The sequence below is a fragment of the Thrips palmi genome, unplaced genomic scaffold, assembly GCF_012932325.1.
Source record: "Thrips palmi isolate BJ-2018 unplaced genomic scaffold, TpBJ-2018v1 HiC_scaffold_8, whole genome shotgun sequence".
In the NCBI taxonomy this organism is placed as follows: domain Eukaryota; kingdom Metazoa; phylum Arthropoda; class Insecta; order Thysanoptera; family Thripidae; genus Thrips; species Thrips palmi.
In genome coordinates, this window is record NW_023144635.1 from 1,781,844 (window position 1) to 1,802,291 (window position 20,448).

Below are 20,448 nucleotides of genomic sequence, written 5' to 3' on the forward strand. Positions count from 1 at the left end.
GCCATCCCTCTCTATCGCCGTGGTTGCTTTATTGTTAGGGTAACCCCCTCGACGCGACGCCCGGTGACAGCAGTTTTCGGCAACTCTAAGCAAATTCTTAGTGTCACATTCCTTTCTGAGTTTCTCTATTTATTTCTTCAAATCGAGTGGCAGTTTGGTTTTGTTTGTACAACCTATTTTGGCTAAGAGACCGAGACCAAGGACTCGAATCCGAATCCAGGCATGGCTAGAAGAACGCCCCTGGAGCCGGGGACAGACGAACACCAGGAGGTTTCACGCCGTAAGTACAACTGATCCAGGGCATTCCCTGTCCGTCCGGTGCTGGCGATGGACCGCGTGCTGCAGCGTCGTTTCCTGCTCCCCTCCAGTGTTCAACGCGAGGAACCGGTCACGCGGTGTATCGCTGAACTTGGTTTCGGTGGAGAAGGTGCGGAACGACGCCCTGGAGCAGCGGTTCCGCGCCAAGGAGCGCGAATACCGGGAGCAGTCCGCCCGCACTGGGTACGGCCACGTGAGGATCGTGGACCTGTGGCACGGCACCCGGCAGGAGCACGTGGAGAGCATACTAGAGAACAACTACGACGTGGCCCGGCATGGACAGGGCGTGGGTGAGTCCAGCGGACTGATTCCGAGAGTCGTTTTCGTCGCTCTGTCTCCCTCGCGCACATGGGGCGTTCCCTATATGTGCTAGAGAGACAGAGCGACGGAGACGATTCTCGGACTCAGGTTGGAGAAGAGTGTCTGTTGCTTCCCGACCCGAGACTTGTCGATGCTCTCCGTGCCGTGCCTGACGCCCTGCTCCTGCTTCACCCCGTGCAGGCCACCGCTTCGGTGCGGGGGTGTCATTCTCGGCCCTGTCGGGCTACGCGTCGCACTACTGCGACGACCACCCCATCGATTACATGCTCCTGAATAAAGTACTCATATCCAACATCGTGGAGGTGCAGGAGAATTTCGGCGGCAGCCCCGTGCTTCTGGAGCCGCCGATCATCCCTGGGAGTTCGCCACCGATTCGATACGACACCACGGCCAAGAACGCTCAGCGCATGGACGTGATCGTCAAGTTTGACAATGACACGTTCTTGCCGACCCACGTGGTCCGGTTCACGCGCGTGCACGGCGCGTACTACTCGGACGACTCTGAGTAGCTGAGCTGCCTGCAGACAGGTTCCGAGACTCGTTTCGTCGCTCTGTCTCTCTCGCACCCACGTCGAACGCCTCATGAGTGCGAGAGAGACGGAGCGATGACAGCGGCTCTCGGAATCACTCTTCAGGACGCGAAGAAGAAAGGAACAACATCCCAAGACCGCGCTGACGGCTCTCCTGGTTCCGTCACTGCAGACAAACACATCCCCATTATTTTTGTTATTACTTGACCCTCATCTTTATGCGACCGGGTGTCTACTAATAAATTTCAAGTGATGTATTTTGGTGTTTGATTCAAAACCAGATACTTTTTTCCGTCTTCAATAGAGGAATCCTTTTCACCCCCACGAGTCCAGCGTCCGTGACGGTATTTTTCATATTTCGCGCCAGCACGGAGGCTATACCCGTCCACATCCTGTGCGGGGTATATCCGTCGTCGTCGTCGTCCATTTTTATTCAAACTCCGTGACGCTAGCAGTAGGGAGGGCAAAGTTGACGTTTCGTGTTGTTTGTCTTAGCTCGGAAAGTGGAAATACCACATTAGTTGTTCGAAATGTTTCTCCGTGCGATCGCATTGCACGCCATAGCTTTGCTTCTAGTGGCTGTTAATGGAGAATGGAACACCAAAGATTATATGAAGCGAGAACATTCGTTGATGAAGCCTTACCAAGGTGAGTGTCATCGTCGTCAAGGCCTTCGTAGGTCTGAAATGATTTTGCATGTCCTTTAATACACATTCATTGTGAAATTCAGGGTCCGGAATGACCGTTCCGTTCTGGGACTTCATGGGGAGCACGATGGTCACGAGTAACTACGTACGAATCACTCCCGATCTTCAGAGTGCTCAAGGATCTCTCTGGAACACTGTGGTGAGTACCGGTACATCGACGAGGTTAAGTCTCTAAGTCCTCAGTGTTAAAATCATTCATGCTATTTTTGTTGCCTTCTCCTTGCTGTCAAGCGTCTCTAATCCTACTCGTTTTCTTCGTTTTCAACACCCTAAATATCTACGTATGTTACAGCCATGTAACGTACGGAACTGGGAGTTGCAAGTGCATTTAAAAATCCACGGAAAAGGTAAAGATTTATTTGGTGACGGTATGGCTATTTGGTATGCAAAAGACCGTATGGTTCCTGGGCCTGTGTTTGGAAACATGGATTACCATCATGGTTTAGCTGTTATTATTGACACCTACAGCAATCATAACGGACCTCACAATGTAAGTCCTAAATATTAAATTTCCAGCATGTTGGATTTGTTTCATTCGTAATTTCTTCTTACCTTTTTACATTTTTCTCTCAGCACCAACATCCATACATATCAGCAATGATTAATAATGGTACATTACATTATGACCATGATCGAGACGGAACTCACACCCAGCTTGCAGGCTGTGAGGCCAAAATGCGTAATGTAGACCATGACACTTACATAGCCATCCGTTATGAGAATGATATTCTATCAGGTACGCTTTTGTGTTCTACTGTTGACAACTTACCACTATTAGGCTGTCAGAAATGTCATTTTTTGCCTGGTTTTTAATGTATATCATGCATGTTGATTTGGTTGCAGTTTCTACTGATATGGAAAACAAAGCTGCCTGGAAAGAATGTTTCTCTGTCAGAGGCATTCGTCTTCCCACTGGGTATTATTTTGGTATCACTGCTGCCACGGGAGACTTAACAGACACTCATGATGTTCTTTCAGTTCGTCTGTTTGAGCTTGATACCCCAAATGATGTGAGTAAAGAGAAGTATTTGCATGAGTAAACAACCATTCAACATACTCAGACAAAAATGTTTGAAAATTCTGATAATTCTTGTTCATTAGGTAAAGGATGAAGACCGGTCTCACATCATTCCCCAGGCATCATTCTTTGAACCTCCGAGAGGTATGTTCCATTTGGGTTTATACCCATTAGTTTCCCTATTTTTTATTTTCGAACTTGTGTTTTCTAATTTTGTTCTTACAGATCATGTAGATGACCCGAAACCATCATCTCTGGGAGGAGTGAAGATGTTCCTTCTGATGATGGTTGGCGCGATAGCAATCATTGCCTGTGTTGTTTTCAGCATTATGTTTTATCAAAAGCATCAAGAAAACAATAGGAAAAGATTTTATTAATTTGTTTCTTTCTTAAGTTTTATTCTGATGCTATTGCCTTATTCTCATTTACAAATATCTCTGAGGAAAGTGTGTTAGTCAAAAAAACTGCATCAAAATTTCCTCAAGACTGAGAAGGGCTAGTCAGCTAGTCCCATTGAGTGTTTGTGATCCTTAAGGTATGTTTAAAAAATAGTAACATTTCTGATTGGAAGTTAAGTGGGGTTCTCAGTGGGAGAAGTAGATATGGCTGAAGTATGGGATGGGGAGGGGAGGGGAGGGAGTGTAAAAATGACAAGTACAAAGTAATTGACAACCTATTTATCTTGGACCAAATTAACTGACTTCTGATGAAAATGGAAACTGGCTCAAGGATGAAAAATATTATAATAGAAAATCTGGACTTTCATTTCTCATTCATTTTAGACAGTTCTTACAGTCCACTGACTTTACCCAATACTCAAAATCATGATGTGTACAATGTCATCTTGCCATGTACAATATCTGGACATAAAAAATTTAATGTGTTGTATTTTTTTACTTATGGCGTTTCTTATTGTTGTATGAAATTGAGGTATGTCTTGGGGTGTTAATTGTACTTGTTGATGCAAATAATGTATTTCTAGACTGTCCAATGAAAATTTTCTCATCTTTCCTTATGCTTTTATCTTTCAATTTGGCTTTTAGGAGAGGTGAGTAAATCATCTGAAGGGCATAGAGAACAAAGGTTTCTTTTGTGGCTTACCTATCCACAGAAATATCACAGTAATGACCGATAAGATGTTAGTCTTCCTGTTTCTAAAATGAACTAAAATTTAAGTGCTGGTCACTTGTTTTTGACCCTCTTTTAAAGTGATTTCTATGTTTTAGTTTTTCTCATTTATTAAGACAATCTAAAATGTGCGCCAGTATTTCATTTTATTGAATAGGTGGTAAAAACGGGTAGAATGGCAATGTGCCATTTTATTGCTAGTATGTTCATCTGTTGTTATCACTGCTGCTTTATTTTATGCATTTCTCACAATTGTGGAGGGCTTTTGTTTTCTCTTGATGAAAGGTTTCTTCAATTTGTGATTTCTTGGAAAATGGTTTTTGAAATATCACAGTTTTGGGAGCATATTGTCATGTTTGTCAGTAAAGGCAGTTCTTTACTTCTAATCACGTCCTTTTGCAGTTGTAAATGGTGGGGCTCATTTTGTGCATTGTTCTCTCTTCTATTTTACCATTATTTGATCATGACAAAGAAACATCTGTGTAAATCTCAAGGTTTTCCACCAGGGAACACTGGAAATAAATTAAGGCGCATTGTTTTGAATGTTGTGTACGAATACTCTACTGCTTCCAAGTTATGCTTCATAATTTTTATTTGCTTGCAAGGTTGTGTCAAAGTGATAAATCATTACATTTCGTTTTCCTTTTGGGGTAGAGGCAGCCTTCAAATATTTGGCATATCGGTATTGTGTGAAAATATAAGAGCTTAAGAGTCTTTTATTATTTTAATTAAAGAGAAATACTCCGGTTGAGAAGACCTCTCCATCTTTAAAATATGTATTTTAGTGTGAGTACGTGTGTGTGTGTAAATGACTGTATGTTTTATTGACCTATTTATATGGTGTGAAATGTGAAATTAATCCCATTCTTCCCCTTATCAGTTATTCTTAGACGAATAGTTGAATGACTGATTTCCTGTCTATCATCCCTCCTTTTGAGTTGTGATAATATTCTATTCATTCTTTGTAAGGGAGGCAAACTGTGCCAAAATGTGCTCAGCTCATGAGATGATACCCATGTGGTCATGAATATATGTTTATGTCTGGTTCAGCACCTGATTTCTTTTTTTCTGGTTTTGTTTTTGGTCTGTGTGTGGAAGTGTGAAGCGGTGGTGTTCACATTTTTTTTTCTGCCTTTTCTGCCGTTATGATGAATATGTTAGTAGCTAGGTAGTACATTAATAAAAGCAGCTTGGAGAGATTGTGTCTTGCATTGTTTTGGATACACAGGCACAAGTTGTGATTATTTTCCATTCAAATTTCTACCACTTTTATTTATTTGTTGTGAAATAAATGAGGAAACATTCCAATCGTATCATCTCATTTTTACGCCACATCTGATCCAGTGCCCATGGATGGTCAAACCACCCGCTTAATCTCATGTATCCAAGTAATTCATGTTCCCAAATGATGAGGGGCAGGGAAGGCCCAATGACTGAATGAATTATGGCCATGAGCCATTCATTCTTTCGGGAGAGGGGACGAGGACTAGGTCTAGGTGTGGCAGCAGCAGAGTGGCAGTTGTTGCAACAGGCGCGGGGCGCGGGGTTGTGGCGGCGAGAGGCGGCGACGCGGCACGGCGGCGTCGCGACGTCCCCCGCCCCGCCCCTTTCCACGCCGAGGCGCCCCTCCCCTCCCCCTCCCCCTCCCCCGCGACCGTTCGGCCGCCGCGATGTAGTTCCTCGCGGTACCGCTGAGGCGGCGTGTCGCGCTAGTAGTCGAGGCATGGCCGAGGGTTCATGAGAGGGTAGGGTTCGTTCTGCTGCTTTCCCGGGGCGGTTTTTAAGCGGGTTTTCCCGGAAAAACGGCGCAAGCAACGTGCGGGGGCGCGAGTCCGTCTGCCGCAGCTCGACCCGTCGCGTGGGCCCGACCGCATGACCGCTGAGAAGGTGAGTCGGAGCAGAAGTAAATAGAGGCGGCGGAGCAGAAAGGTTAGGGCGCCTGCCTGTGGCACACTGTGGCACACCTCCTCGACTTGGACTTGGGCGCTGCAGCTGCCGCGGACTGCAGTCGCGCTGTCTCGTCCTCGCGGCTCGTCCCTGTTACGTGCAACTCGTCCAAGATCCTTGAGGACGCCATCCAGTCAGGTCCAGGCTCCAGGCACAGTGCCAACGTGCGCGCCGGACTAACGCCTACTCCACTCCAGGTCGCGTTTGCCGCAGCGCACGTTTCTTGCTTCCATTTTTGGCGGTGTAACCGATGTCGGCCTACACGCCCAGGAATGGGAGGAGCGTAATCCTGGCCGCAGCTTCGAGTTGTGACAGTTGAGGGACCCTCGCACTCTCCGGCAGGTGAAACGGCAAGACTTTAATTCATGCTTAAGCGTGTCTTAAGAAAGTACGTCTTAAGATTTTCAGTTAGTACTTAAAATGCCTCTGCTTGAGTCTGTTTTTCCGCCGTCAATTTAAATTGGGCCTCTTATGGATCTCGTATTTGACATGATTTGTTCAAAACGATGGCACTGAAACCATACTTGGTCTTAATATACTTAAATTTCAGAAATGTCAGAAATGTAGCGTCGTTAAAGGGGCGACAGTCCCGTGTGTCGGGTCGTCCCTCTCTTTATAAATGTGTCTCCATGTTATTATGTGAGTAAGGATCTCTGCAACAAGAATTATCGGGGTTATCTGCGATGGCTTATGCCGACCAACTTTGAAGTGCGGCGGTTTGGGAACGCCTTATCAGCTTCCCCCCTCCCCCCTCCCCCCTCCCCCTTTCTTCTCTCCCCCTCCGATGTCGCCCCGTCCTCGCAGTCTCCCCGGTCGCCCTCCTTTCTCATGTACGCGAAAGAAAGGGGGAGGGGGTTGTGAATCATAAGTTGTGATACATCGGTGAGGACCCCATTCATCAGGATCGGCTCGTCGTCCTGCCGCTGGGTTGCTCTTGGTTGCTCGTCCTACCGCGCCTGGAATTCCCCCTGGCCCTGGTCCTCTGGGTCCTCTGGGGACACGGCGACCTCGCGACGGGCCTGGCTAGGCCTCTTGCCTCCTACTCATTGTGTTTTTCTCCGCGGCTCCCGGGATCTTAACTGGCCGCTAATGTCGCGGCCAAAGTCGCGTCAAGGGTCGACCTTTGACCTCTGCGGACTCATTCCGAGAGCCATTTTTGTCGCTCTGTCTCTCTCGCGCCTTTACGTGACGCCGCTTGAGCGCGAGAGAGACAGGGTGACGAAAACGACTCTCGGAATCAGGCTGCTGGCCGGCTGGGCGGGGCCCAGCTTCCACGACGTCTCCGCTGGGCGCGGCGGGGTTGACAGCCGGGCCGGTGTGCCTCCAGTAGACTGATTCCGAGAGTCGTTTTCGTCTCTCTGTCTCTCTCGCGCCTACACGGGACGCGTCATGAGTGCGAGAGAGACAGCGACGAAAACGACTCTCGGAATCAGTCTGCAGGGCCGCTGCCTCCACGGCGTCCCCGCGGCCCCGCGCCCATAGGGAAGGCGACTGCAGACGTTCGCCGCTAGGGGCGCCACTGGGATATACGCCACTAGCAGCCAGGCGGCAGCCGGCACGGATGCTGTTTTTGACTTATAGCTCTCACTGCAATTATCGCACATGTATGAAAACTAGCTTATTGGGAAGCTAGCAGCGTTGCCTACAATCGGCTCGCTTACACTACGGGTCTATCTTGCATGACAAAGAAGTTATGGGCGAAATTGGCAGACTCCTAGGGGCTCCCCTGGCTAAATCGTGGCGCGTATCCCGGTGCTGCCCTCTACCATGAGCTTGCCGTGTCGCCTTCCTCATTGCCGGCGACCCCCGCCACGGCCGCGGGCCGAGGGCGCCTTGTCCGCCTTGCCCTCCAGGGCTTGAGTGGCGTGGGACTGGGACTGGGGGCCATGTACACCCCGAGGGCGACTTGACCGTGGCCCGCCGGACCCGCATGACTGACGCAGTGACGACGACGTCGACGACGCTCTGGCTGACGATGGCTGTCCTCGGCTTTCAGACCGCGGCCGCACCATGAGCACGCCCAGGATCAAGGTGGCCGTGGCCGGGGAGGACCAGTACCTTCTGACGGAGCTGCAGCCCCGCAACGGCAACGTGGTGCAGATCACGCCTCGCAAGAGTAAGTCCGCCTTGCTTGCCGTCCCTCGCCGTGCTTGATGCTTTGGGCTCGCTTCGCCGGTGGCTCGATGCCGACCACTCATTCCGCCGCTGTCTCTCTCGCACCCTTTACGGGGCGCTCCGGGAGCGCGAGAGAGACAGAGCGAGAGCAGTGCTCGGAATCAGTCTGCAGAGGGGGTGGCTTCCGCTGCGGGTGTCGCGACCGCGGCGCCGCCGTCGACCAAACAAGCGCGGTGCTTTCATCAATCTCTTTTTGTGCTTCAGTTTCTTTTTGGCAGTGTCGCATTACTGGGGCGTTCTGTTTGGTCGGCGGTGTCGCGTTGTGCCGATCCCCGCTTACCGTAAGCCGACTGTGCATGGCGGGTTGGGGCTGCGTGCTGGGGGCCTTGTGCTGCTTTCTGCAGACTGATTCCGAGAGTCGTTTTCGTCGCTCTGTCTCTTTCGCACCCAGGGGGCGCTCCCTAAGGGTGCGAGGGACACAGAGCGACGAAAACGACTCCCTGAATCAGCCTACTTGTGTCGGTATTGGTCGGGGGTTTGGAGGTGGTTCCCATGATTCCAGGACGGTGCCTTGAACGTGGTGCTTGGTGGACGGGTTTGCGGCGGTTTCCTTAAGGAAAAGCGGAGGGGGCTGGTTTTGTGCGCAAAACGCGGTGGCGGCCTGAGTCATGGTTGTGTATACACTCGCTGCTGTTTGCCGTGCCGGCCTTGCCGGCCGCGCACGCGGAAGTTTGGACTAGCGGTGTGGCGTTTGCTCCGCGACGCGCAGCGCGAAGCGGCGAAGCGCCAAGCCCAGCAAAGCGCCTCTCGCGCGTCCCGTCCCGTCCCGTCCGGGCGACGCTTTACGCCTGTCGTGTCCGGACGAGGCGCCATCCGGACCGCCGCCACCGCCGCACGCACTGCGTCGCACTGCGTCGTGCGTTTCGCAACGACCACAACGGCGTCCCTTAAATTTAGCCCCCACGTGGCGACGCAGGGCGCCTCGCCTCGCCGGCGGGCCACGCCGCGTCGTGCCGCCACGCGGGCACCGCGACCTTCTCGACGGCGGCGGGCTCAGGCCGAGGCTCGGGCCGTTGCCGGCGTGCTTTGGTGCTTTACGCGCCCGTTACGTGTATTTGGGGCGCGGCGAGGCGGCGGGGGGCGCCCCGTCCCGACCCGGCCCGTCGCAGCCCGTCCTCGTCATCGGGACGACCCGATCGATACGCGTCGCGTGCCGCGGCCGGGATGACGCCGACGACGCCAAATTAATTTTCCCCGCGATTTTCCCCGTCCCTTTGGGGCCGCCACGTCACCGCGCCGAGTCCCTTGGGGGGCTCGCTCGTCGCCCTCGCTCGGCGGCCAGGTGATGCGCCGCCGCCGTTCGCCGGCCGGCGTGGCGGCGTGGCCCTCTGGGCCGGCGCGGCCGCGGCGTGGTTCCCGATGCAACAAGCCGCGGGCAGCGCGCCAGCGCCCGGCAGCGCCTCCTAGCGCCCCGGGCCCGAACTACAAACGCGTGCCCGCCAAGGGCCGTAGAGTCGCGGGGCGTCTTTGTCGCCCGACCGGCACGGCAGAGTGGCTCCGAAGAGTCCGTGCGTCGCACTGTCTCCGTCCAACTCGCGGGTAGAGTCCTACAGTGGGAGAGAAGCGTGAACCCTGTCCTCGTCGGGTGGGGCTCTACTCGCGGGCCGTCCTGCGTGGGTGCGAGAGAGAGGAAGCGGACCGACAAAACGACCCCTCGGAACCGTTCGGCTGACCACGGCGTCCCATGGCACGGCGTCCTCATGGCCCACGGCGCCGGAGAGAGAATGGAGAGAGGCGCGGAGAGGGGGTGACGGGGGGAGAGGGAGGGGGAGGGGGGTCGCGTCCCCTCGCCGGGGTCCTCATCACCGTCCACGTCACCGCCGCCCTGCCCGCCCTCCACGCCCCGCCGTCACCCTGTCGCTGAAGGCGCGCGGGGCGCGCCGTGCCGTGCCGTCCAGCGGGCTCGTTCCGCACGGTGCTTTTGTCGCTGTCTCCCTCGCACCCCTACGGGACGCCCCATGAGTGCGAGAGAGACAGCGATGAAAGCCCTGTTCGGAATCAGCCTTCAGGCCGTGGCCGTGCGTCACACGCTTGGGCGCCCCTTCGGCGAACCCAGCCCAGCCCAGCCCGGCCCGGCCCGGTGGCGCTGCCCCCGCCCCAACCCCAACCCCAACCCCTGCTCGACGCCACCGCGCGACATGTTCTGTAGACAAAGCAATCTGCCTCACATTTTTGTTTCCCGCGTCAAAATGAATAGAATGGGGGTTTTCGGCGGCAAGCAGCAGCGCCTCGACGTAGCCTGGCCTAGCGGGGGTTGGGTCCCATCCTTCCTCCCAGGAAGCGCCGCGTGTGTGTGAGTGAGCTGAGAGTGTGTGTGTTCCTCATTCTTTTCCCGCGGCACGTGCGCCGTGCCGGGCCGTGCCGCGGGGGAGCCGCGCTAGCTGCGGGCAGCAATGAAGAGAAGTGATACTTGGAGGAACAGTCGGGCCGGATGGGATGAGGCTCCCTTTCCCCCCTCCCTCGCTCACCCCAAGGCATGCAGCCCCCCCCCCCCTTTTGTGCTGCCCCTCTCTAGTCGAGAAGTCCTCTCCACTTCCCTTGACCCTTTCTGGTGTCGTGTCAACGCTCCCAGGTGAACCTGTGGGCCAAGTGGACTGTCGTGGAAGGGGGAGGGGTGGGGGGCTGCAGAGGGTGAAGTCAGGCCTGGGCTGCCGCAGAGCGCGGCTGCCTAGGAGGGCCGCCCCCACGCCTCTCTCACGCGTTATGTTTATCAAAATGCAGCGTGCGAGTTTATTTGGAGACGTTTGTTGCAGACGCCAGCCGGAGAGTTTCATTTTTATTTTTATTTTTTCGGCGAACGTGGTCGCGTGCGACGCGGCTCGCGACTGGCGCAGAATCTGTATATCACCGCTGGGGGCCTTCTCGTTTTCTTCCCCTGTACTTTGCCGAATTTTCCTGCGGCTGAAACGCCAGCAGTGGCAGCAGCAGTGCGGCGGGCGAAGTGGGAAAGCGGGGCGGGGCGCTCTGCTGCATAATCCATGTCGGTGCGCCACGCCGCGCCGCGCCGTGTGGTTTGAGGTCAGTCGCCGCCGCTGGCTGCTGGCTGTCAACCCTTTATATCTGCGACATTTTGAGGCAGCGAATTATTTACTTTCACCGCGTTTGTTTCGTTCCCCACTTTGATGTGGCGCCTTTGCCTTTTGCCGGCCCGGGTGGTCGGGTTGGCTTTGGGCTGGCTGTGCAGCGGACTGATTCCGAGAGTCGTTTTCGTCGCTCTGCCTCTCTCGCACTCACGGGGCGCCCCTTGTAGGTGCGAGAGAGGCAGAGCGACGAAAGCGACTCTCGGAGTCAGTCTGCTGGCTGCCCCGGCTCACGCTCACGCTTCACGCTCGCAGCCGCCTGGGTTTTGTTTTTCATTTCCGCGGATTTGAGAGTTCCGCGGCGCGGCGCGCGTCCTCGCCCATCTCCGAGGAGGCGGTGGCGGATGCGTCGCTGATTGCCTAGCGAAAGGGGGCGGGGGGGGGGGAGGGGGGCTAAGCTGGTGCTTATGCCTTTTTGCGCTGAGACGTCATTGGCTCGGAGCGAATAGAGGACCGCTCGCAGGAAGGAAGTAAGAAAAGGGGAAGGAAAGGGAGGGGGCAGTTCTTTTTGTACCCCTCCCCCTCCCCCTGTTGAAAGAGGGACACGCACCATTTGGCATTTGGGATCCTAGACACCTCGCGGCGCGCTCGCCAGCGTGTCACGTGCGTCCGCCGCGCCACGCCACGCTAAGCCACGCCGCGTCGCGTCGCGACTGCAATGTGAGACTTGCATGCGGATAGCGTTGCCGCTCGCCTCGCTTGGATTCACTGGCGGGGCTGCGCGGGGCGGAGCTGAGCGGAGCTGAGCGGAGCTGAGCGGAGCGCGGCGCACATGTGCCCGGTCGCACGCCGCCGGAGGCCTGGGCTGGGGCCTGTAGGCAGGGGCCTGGCGGCCGGGCCGGGAGCACTGCACTGTGTGGTGTGCTGCGGGGCCCAGGAACGCCCAGGAACCAGACCATCGCCGTCGAACAAACACTTGCTCCTCGAATTTACTTACTAAACGCGACTCGCTGCGGTCCGTCTGCCACATGCCCCCCTCCTGAAAAAGCAGGCTTCCGGTGTAGCGGCCAGCTGCCGCCTGAAGCCGCCACGAGTCGGGCTGGGCCGGCTGGGCCTGGGCTGCGAGCACACTGCTAGCCGGCGGGCCGCGTGCACCTGCTGCCTACGGCTCTCCTCCCCCGGCGGCCCGCCGGAGATATAGCTCAAGTCCCCGGCAGTAAATCGAGTCTGCAAAGTCTGTTGCGAGAGCGAGGCAGCGAGGCCGAGCGCCTGCCAGGATGGCGGCAGGCAGGCCCGTCGCGCGCGGACGCCCGGCGGCACGGCCTACCTGTCAGGCGCCTCGCCGCGCCGCCGCCTCCCTCGCCGCCTCCCTGCCCGGCCCGGTGCTCTCCTCCACAGCCGCAGCCTCCCCTCGAAGCCCCCTTCTACGTCAGGGAGGACGCGACTTGGGTCACGGCACCTCGCGCCACCCGCCCCGCCCGCCCTTCGCGTGACAGGGTAAACCTCTGCAGCCGAGTGCCGGGGCATGGCTGGGGCCGGGGCCGGGGCCGGGTAGAGCGAGAGTGAATTACCTCCGGGGCACACTGGAAAGCCCGCCCTTATAGAAACCGTCTGTAAAGACAGTTTTTCGCCCAAAAGAAGGGCACGAGCGTTCACTTGGGCGACGAGTGTGGCGACACGTGCTTGGGTCGTTCTAGCACGCGACGTACTGCCTGCGGCCTGCGGCCTGCGGCTTGCACTGGCATGGGATTGGGTGCACTGCCAGGAGCGCCGTGTGTTGCGGCGCCGCTCTTTGACAACATATTTTTCTCGCGACGGCGCTGTGCTTTATCATCGCGGAGCGCATCAGCGTAATCGATTTTTTTTTTTTGCGGCGGCACGCGCCGCCGCGGCCCGTCGCCCCCGGGACGCCTCTTGCCTGCCTCCCGCCTCGCTTATCGACGAGGGGCAAAGCCGGCGGCAAAGCCAGAGGCAAAGCCAGAGGCAAAGCCCCGCGAGGGCCCCGGGGATTAGACTGTACCCGCAGAAGGTGCGGCGCCTCTTGCCGGACCTCGTCGGGTTGATTAAGTAAAGTAAGTGTCTCGCTACACTGTCGCCGCCACGCCTCTCCACGCCGTGCCTCTCTACGGCGGACCTCTCCAAGCCAAGCCTCTCCACGCCGTGCCTCTCGAGGCGCACGCGCGTGCACGCCGATAAGCGGCGCCGCGTGGACGGCGGAGTGCCGGCGGCCTGCAGACTGATTCCGAGAGCCGTTGTCGTCGCTCTGTCTCTCTCGCACGTACAGGACGCCCCATGGGTGCGAGAGAGGCAGAGCGACGACGACTCTCGGAATCAGTCTGCTGGCCGGTTCCAATGACCCCGCAGCTCCCGGCCGGCGCGGCGCGGAGCTCGACGGCGTCCTCCAAAGGCCGTGCGGCTCCCTCCGCTCCGCGCCTTGCTCCGCGGAGACGGTCTAATTGGAGGCGCCCGGCGCGGCCCTCTAGGCACGCCGCACGCAACGCCGGCAATGCCGCCGATTAGAGCGGCCGTGCTGCTGGCTGATGGCGACCAGCGCTGTCTCCCTCGCGCTCACGGGGCGCGCCGTAGGGGTGCGACAGAGACGGGCGACGGTGTTTGGAATCAGCCGGGCCGGCGGCTGCAGGCGCGCGGACGGGGGTCGCGCGGTGGGGCACTGGCGCTAATCCAGGTCGCCGTCGAGGATGCTTGCCGCTTGCGCCCGGACCGGCACCGGCGTCAGCGTTCGACCGGGCGGCCGGGATCGTGTCTCGTGTCTCATCTGCTGGTCAGCAGTCCAGCCGCTATCAGCTTGGGCCGGCCGGGACGGTCGTGGTGGGGTGGGACGCGAGCGGGACACGGAGTGGCGATCAGTTTCGACCAAGGCGAAGACGCACCGGGCAGAGCGGCTAGAGCCCTGCGGTTCCCTGCGGCCTGCAGCGCGCCGTGGTGTCGCGTGTAGTCTGCCTCGCCGCCGCGCCCTCACCCTTGCCCTCGCCCTCGCCATCGCCAAGCCGTGCTGATGCGGATTCCGCCGCGGCCGATGCACTGCTCGCAGTCCTAGCCGTGCGCGCTGTGCTGTGCGTCCCAGTCCCGCGTCTGGAACGTCTGGACGGCCTGGACGGCCTGGACACCGAGATCGCTGCGTTCCATACCGGTTGACCCTTCCGCCCCACTCCGCCCTTTGCTCGTGAGCTGGCTCCAAGTGAATGAACGAGCGTCGGTTTTGGTGTTTCTTTTCGGCCACTGGTCAGTAACGCGAGTGTCTTGGTTGGTTGCAGCCGCGGCCGGGGACGTCCACGAGAAGCAGCCGTTCCTGCCCGCCACCGAGCCCGTGCGCCTGACGCCGGCCTGGGAGGACACGAACCTCCCCAACGACGAGCTCAACTTCAAGGGCGTCACCATGGAGCAGGCCGACCTGGAGATGAACCCGCCGAAAGACAGGTCGGTAAAAGTACTAATGACGACAGAAAAACAAATACCAAAGGATTTTGCTTGAATGTGTGGACGCTCTCTATAAACGCCTCCCTATTTGTTTTGGTTTCAGGTGGAATTTAGTGTACCTGACCCTGCTGCTTCACGGGATTGGCACTCTCATGCCATGGAACATGTTTATTACTCCAAAGTCGGTATGTGCTGTGCCTTGTGAGCTTAATGTTATCTATCTTCCTTATCAGTTGTTCAATTGAACCTATCAATCATTATTAGTTCTGAGAATCAAATCAAAGAGGAAGATGTTATGGATGTTTTCATAGTATGAGAATAAAAATTTTACAAAGCATGCTTATATTGTTTGTATAAAAAAAAATTAACTCTTTTTTTTTAAATTTCAGTACTTCAGTGAGTACAAGCTGGGAAATGCAACTTCCCCAGAAGGAGATTTCAACTATGGTGGTGAATTTTTAGCCTATATCAGCTTTGCTGCTCAGGTTCCCAATCTTCTTTTCAACTGGCTAAATGTTTTTGTCCAAGTTGGGTAAGATTTACTTGTTCTTTTTTTTGTTTTCTATTGTTATTTCTCTTTTCTTTGCTATAAATGTTTATCCTATTTCTTTTGCAGAGGTAGTGTTACAACTCGAGTTGTTTTCAGTATTCTTGTCATGGTTTTCATATTTGTTATGACTGTTGTCCTGGCTATGCTAGATTCCTCTGAGTGGCCAGGTACCTTTTTCTGGGTCACAATGTGCTCTGTAGTGGTTCTTAATAGTAAGTTCTTCTTCATAACTTCATGGAATTCACATTTAAGTATAGTGGTTTAATCTGATTACACATCTTTTATTTTAGTGGGCAGTGGCATTTATCAAAATACTGTGTTTGGAATGGGAGCCAAACTGCCAGCAAAATATACTGGTGCAATCGTTTTGGGCTCGGTTAGTAAATTACAGTTAATTAAATGAAATTCTTAACATTGTCTTTTTTTTTTTTTTTTTTTTAATTACTAACAGTATGATTTTGTGTGACTTTCAGAATATTAGTGGAACATTCACAGCTATTATCAGTTTTATTTCCCTGCTCATGGCTCCTAATATACGAACAGCTGCCATCTACTATTTCATCACAGCACTATTAGTTCTCTTGGCCTGTTTTGATACCTACTTTGCTCTTCCACTGAATGTAAGTTTGATTTTTCTAGTCCCATGGAAAATGCAGCGCCCTATCCCTGAGCTTTATTTCACTATGTACTCTTATTTTCAGCGCTTCTATCGCTATCATGAGTTGATGAGCCAAAAGGAGCTCCAACAGAAAAAGAGGGAAAACACAGGGGCCACGCCTAGAACTCCGTTCTTTGCAGTATTTAAAAAGTGTTGGCCTCAGTGCATCAATGTATTTATGGTTTTCTTTGTGACATTGGCATTGTTCCCCACAGTCCAGTCTGGTAGGCACATTTGATTTCCTTACTGTCCTTCAATAAAAACTTATTCAGTATTCATTGAACTCCTTAATTTTGGATGTTTATATTTTCAGACATAAAACGTTCTGACCCTAACTTCTTTGTTGAGGACCGTTTCTACGATTCTATTCTCTGCTACCTAACTTTCAATATTTGTGCAATGATTGGCAGCTGCATGTCAACTTGGGCTCGTTGGGTAAGCACTAATTCCACTGTAGTTTTCAACTTGGATATTGAGCGCTCTGACTTACTGACATCTTACCCTGTATACTTAACAGCCTGGCCCAAGACTTCTCACAGTTGCAGTATGGCTACGTGTTCTGTTCATCCCTCTGTTTGTAATTTGCAACTATTTGCCTCAAGGCCAAGAAAGGGTGTTCCCTGTTATAATTACAAATGATTGGGCCTATTGGGCTCTGGGGATTTTGATGGGCCTTTCATCAGGCCACTTCAGCTCTCTAGCTATGATGTATTGCCCTAAGTAAGTTTCAAAATAAACTTTGATTGTTTTAATTTTTTTTACTCATTTCTTGTTGTTTGTATTACAACATTGTTATTTTGTCTTTCAGGAATGTTGAGCCTCAGAACCAATCCATTGCAGGCATGCTGGGTGGTGCTTTCCTGGTGACTGGCATTTTCAGTGGCATCTTGTTCTCTATGGCCGTGACCTGGTTCGTTACAAATGTTCGCTGGAACATTCCCTGGGATTTCTAGAGCAAGCTTGGGTCCCTTCTGGGATTTTGTTAATCTCCAGATGGGGCCTGCTGGCCATTAGAGCCTGCAGCACTTTAGTGCGTTTCAATAGAGATGTAGATCTGAAAAGTGACTCTTGACCCTCGTGTGTTGCCCTTGTAAATAGCATTTCTTGAAGAATGTGTTGGACTACATTATTTGATCTCTGTGTAGAACGGTGTGACCACGCATTATATCTTTCTTTGAAGGAGGCGTTGGTAACTTTTCTGATCCTACAAGTCAAAGACAGTGCAGCGGTAGCTGTTACTCCGTGTATATGAAGGTTTAGGATAGTTACCAAGGAATAATATAAATCAGCATTTTTGTCCATTTGGACTGAGTGGTCGTGATATAAAACTCAAGATTTTGTATTGATTGTTGAGCTTACCCAATTGTTAACCAAAATTTTCAGTGAAAATTGTCATGATTTTTTGATCAGACAAAAATCATTATGGACAGTTATTAGTGAAGTGATATATATTTGAGCTCATGCATTTCAATTAGTGACTTGCTACAAGTTCATGTGAAAGCGCTTGTAGTGTAAAGCTTTACCTAATGAAGATATACACATTTTTCACTCTATTTCCAATCAGGGACCTGTGCCTGGCAGGGTTTGTATAAATACAAATGACTTGCTTAGAATTTATCCTTTGATGCACAAAAGTACTGCATCTTCCTCTTTATATTGTATTTGCTTAGGGATCAAGGTTTCAATGGGTGTCCCCTGTTTCCTTTTTTTCCCATTTTAATTTTTTTTTTAAATTTAATCCCCACTATCAAAGTTCTGAAAACATCTTTCAAAGATGAAAATTTTGTTGGCACTGGAGACTTAATTTTAAAGGTGAAGGAAATCTTAACTGAATATTTTTTACTTCATATGTGAGTTCTTACAGGACTTGTATAGATTGCTCAATAGCCTTTACTCACTGCCATCAATTCCAACAGCTAAAGAGTGATAAAACATCAAAAATCTCCAGCTGTTATATTAAATTGTTTTAAAAAAGTTTTTATGACACCTCAAGCATTTCTTTTCCCTTCATTCTATATTTTGAAGTGAGGGTTTATCTGATCGATCTAAAGTGTTGTGAGTAGAGGCTTTGTATACTGCTGGTGTATGGAATGACACATTTGTACTGTGAATAATATACTTTGATCTGAAAATACGCTTCTGCTGAACTGTTCGTTCTGATCAAATCTTTGTTAGCACCTATTTCCTTCCGCAACTGTTTATAATAGTGGTGTGCATTCCACTGCACAATAAATACTGATTGACTGAACGTTTTTTCACATTTCGCGTTTTCACGTTTCTTCATGCCCTCTTGGCTTCTGAATCTTATTGCATAGTTTCTACATTTCCATCCAAGAAGTGGATCAAATATCTTCTTAAAATATGCTGCACTGACAATGAAATATGTAAGGGTCCAATCCATTGGTGTTGGACTTCATATGAGGTGTAATGTTTTTTACTTCATTAAATATTGTTATTTGTCTTGTCTGAATTGTTTGGAAGAAATTGGAACTTTTTCTCTCCATCCAAATGGCATAAAGTTTTAAAGCTCTTGACCTGGATCATGGTTTGTCAAATGTGTACAAACCTAGTTTACCAATAGTTGACCTTGTTTCTTATCCAGACATTCTGGACTGTTGTCTTCCTTATATTTGATGGTGGTGTCTTCAAATGTATGTATATCTTTTATACAAAATTGCCCTTTCATATTGACTGTTCGGGAAATTTCAAGGTTGTAAGTCTTGCTTATCAGTCTTATCTAAAACGGTGTCCCATATTCCGTATTGTTTGTATGTGTGTATGAGCGTGTGTCTGTGTGATTTGGTTTTTAATTCTGTTAATTTTCTTATTTCATAGCATTTTATGCTTTTTCATTTCATCTTCAGGTTGAATAAGATGTTCATGATAAATATCTATCCTGTATGGATAAACATGAAAAGACTGAACTTCAAACTTAAATAAGTACAATGCTTAGCCGCAACATGTTTTGTTGACATTATTTGTTATACAACATTTGAAAGCTTTGCTAAGACCGTGTATTTGGGGTTTTGTCTGGCAGGATGTTTTCATATATTGCATGATGCTGTTGATTAATTAACAATTTTTTTTCTGGATGAACCAGTGTAACATTTTTATTCTTGACTTTCTTAATGAGCTTATTTTTGACATTTGTATTGTTATTGGTGTTACCCTTTCCAGAGGGCAACATCCACATACAGCATAATAAATACCTTACAGAGGAAACAATCTTTCTAACGGTAGCAAATTTTTCGTATCTTTATCCTGAACGGTTTTTGTTATTACTTAACTCTGGGCTTGCTCATTCATATGGGTCCTCTGAACTTCAGTTTTTCATTCATTTAGACATTGAAAATTTGGCTGCCTGCTTCCAGAGATATTTTGTGAATCCACAAATAAATCAACTTCCTTTGAAAGTTTGCCTGAATACAAAAGGATACATGAGACTACTCAGTCATTCTGTCCAATTTGCCTGCTCTCGTAGTTTTCTGACAGTCTCACTTCATTTTTTCCCCAACTTGACAATAACTTCCCTTAGCTTAGAGTACAAGATTGTGACTTTTAAGGAATTTTCCTCAAGAAAAATAAATTAAGATCTTTGCAATTTTGTATTATTTTAGTCACTTCGAAGCTTTTACCAACTTGATAAGAAAGATCAGTCGTTGTCATTTTACACGTTTCACATCTGTTCTTGTTGCATCACAAAATAAAGCCTCCAGCAACTGTTAATTGTAATCAATATATATGTGTGCATGCGTCTTGACATTGTGTAAGGCATATACTTGAGAGACTATTTTTAAAACGTGTTTTGTTGAAGAATATATAGTTGCACTTAGATGTAAATCACAAGTTTGCTTCCTTCATGAAAAATTACCTGAGATGAAAACCTGACTATGTACCTACAACTAAGTACCTAGATCCCAAGATAAAGTTGGGTGTTCATAGCTTCTATCTGTATGTGAAGACAAAATTGTTAAATGCTCTCCTTTTCAACCTGGCTTTTGAACCGGTGAAAGGCTAAGAAGCTTATGAATTAGTGCCTCTTATGTAAATATGCAAGCATTTTTCAAAAATCTTCATTTGTAATGACCTATGTCCAACGTAAACATTCTCGTATGTTACTAAATGCTGTTTATTACAGTACTTATGACCGCCGTCATCTGGAGTGGGGCTTCTGCATTTCTAGAATTGAAGTAGTTTCTTGTCCTCATCTTCTGTATGACCCTCTCCCAAATTCTTCTTAAAAATAGTAAATCTGTCTATTGTACAAGCATTTTTAGCCCACAGAGTAACATGTACAAAAGTTTGTTTATATGTTAATTATGAGAACCTGTTATACCTGTGTACTTTAACATTGGTTGCAATTTTTTAGAAGTTTGTTAATTCTGTTGTCCCTGAGCAAGTTTCTGACTCCAGTCTCGTGGTGTTAATGTCCATGTCACAAATCTAGTTCTGTTGTGGGTTTCATTGTATGCCAAAATAGGTTGTTTTAATTAATGAGACTGAATTGTTGGTGTAAGCCTTACATTTGTGAGTGTATTACTATTTATTATAGTACTGTAAATATGCTGGTTACAATGATTAACAATAAAACAAGGTGAAAATGATGTTGTCTGATTGGTGGTACATTGGTGGTCAAGA

The 20,448-nt window shown here is 50.7% G+C and overlaps 3 protein-coding genes across 7 annotated transcripts; all 3 read left to right on the forward strand.

The window, feature by feature from the left end:
- The first annotated feature begins 83 nt into the window (after window positions 1-83).
- Window positions 84-1,492, forward strand: LOC117653610 (protein mono-ADP-ribosyltransferase PARP10-like). Its single transcript, XM_034399407.1, has 3 exons — window positions 84-280; window positions 369-608; window positions 820-1,492. The coding sequence occupies exons 1-3, from the start codon at window positions 223-225 to the stop codon at window positions 1,146-1,148; spliced, it is 627 nt and encodes a 208-aa protein (XP_034255298.1). The 5' UTR covers window positions 84-222; the 3' UTR covers window positions 1,149-1,492.
- A 96-nt stretch (window positions 1,493-1,588) lies between these two features.
- LOC117653609 (vesicular integral-membrane protein VIP36) lies at window positions 1,589-5,221 on the forward strand. The gene is made up of 7 exons (XM_034399406.1): window positions 1,589-1,817; window positions 1,900-2,015; window positions 2,169-2,366; window positions 2,450-2,612; window positions 2,720-2,886; window positions 2,978-3,038; window positions 3,120-5,221. Exons 1-7 carry the CDS (start codon window positions 1,700-1,702, stop codon window positions 3,269-3,271), a joined length of 975 nt encoding a protein of 324 aa, XP_034255297.1. The 5' UTR covers window positions 1,589-1,699; the 3' UTR covers window positions 3,272-5,221.
- Window positions 5,222-5,722: 501 nt separating this feature from the next.
- On the forward strand, window positions 5,723-20,414 carry LOC117653917 (equilibrative nucleoside transporter 2). 5 transcript variants are annotated; one of them, XM_034399938.1, is made up of 12 exons: window positions 5,723-5,909; window positions 7,966-8,085; window positions 14,440-14,602; window positions 14,706-14,787; window positions 14,992-15,134; window positions 15,219-15,364; window positions 15,443-15,528; window positions 15,626-15,772; window positions 15,854-16,034; window positions 16,124-16,245; window positions 16,328-16,530; window positions 16,619-20,414. In XM_034399938.1, the coding sequence occupies exons 2-12, from the start codon at window positions 7,980-7,982 to the stop codon at window positions 16,761-16,763; spliced, it is 1,524 nt and encodes a 507-aa protein (XP_034255829.1). In that variant the 5' UTR covers window positions 5,723-5,909; window positions 7,966-7,979; the 3' UTR covers window positions 16,764-20,414. The 5 variants fall into 5 exon arrangements, with proteins under 5 accessions (XP_034255829.1, XP_034255830.1, XP_034255831.1 ...); XM_034399939.1 differs by lacking the exon at window positions 5,723-5,909 and adding an exon at window positions 5,985-6,166; XM_034399940.1 differs by lacking the exon at window positions 5,723-5,909 and adding an exon at window positions 6,175-6,311.
- Window positions 20,415-20,448: the final 34 nt, after the last annotated feature.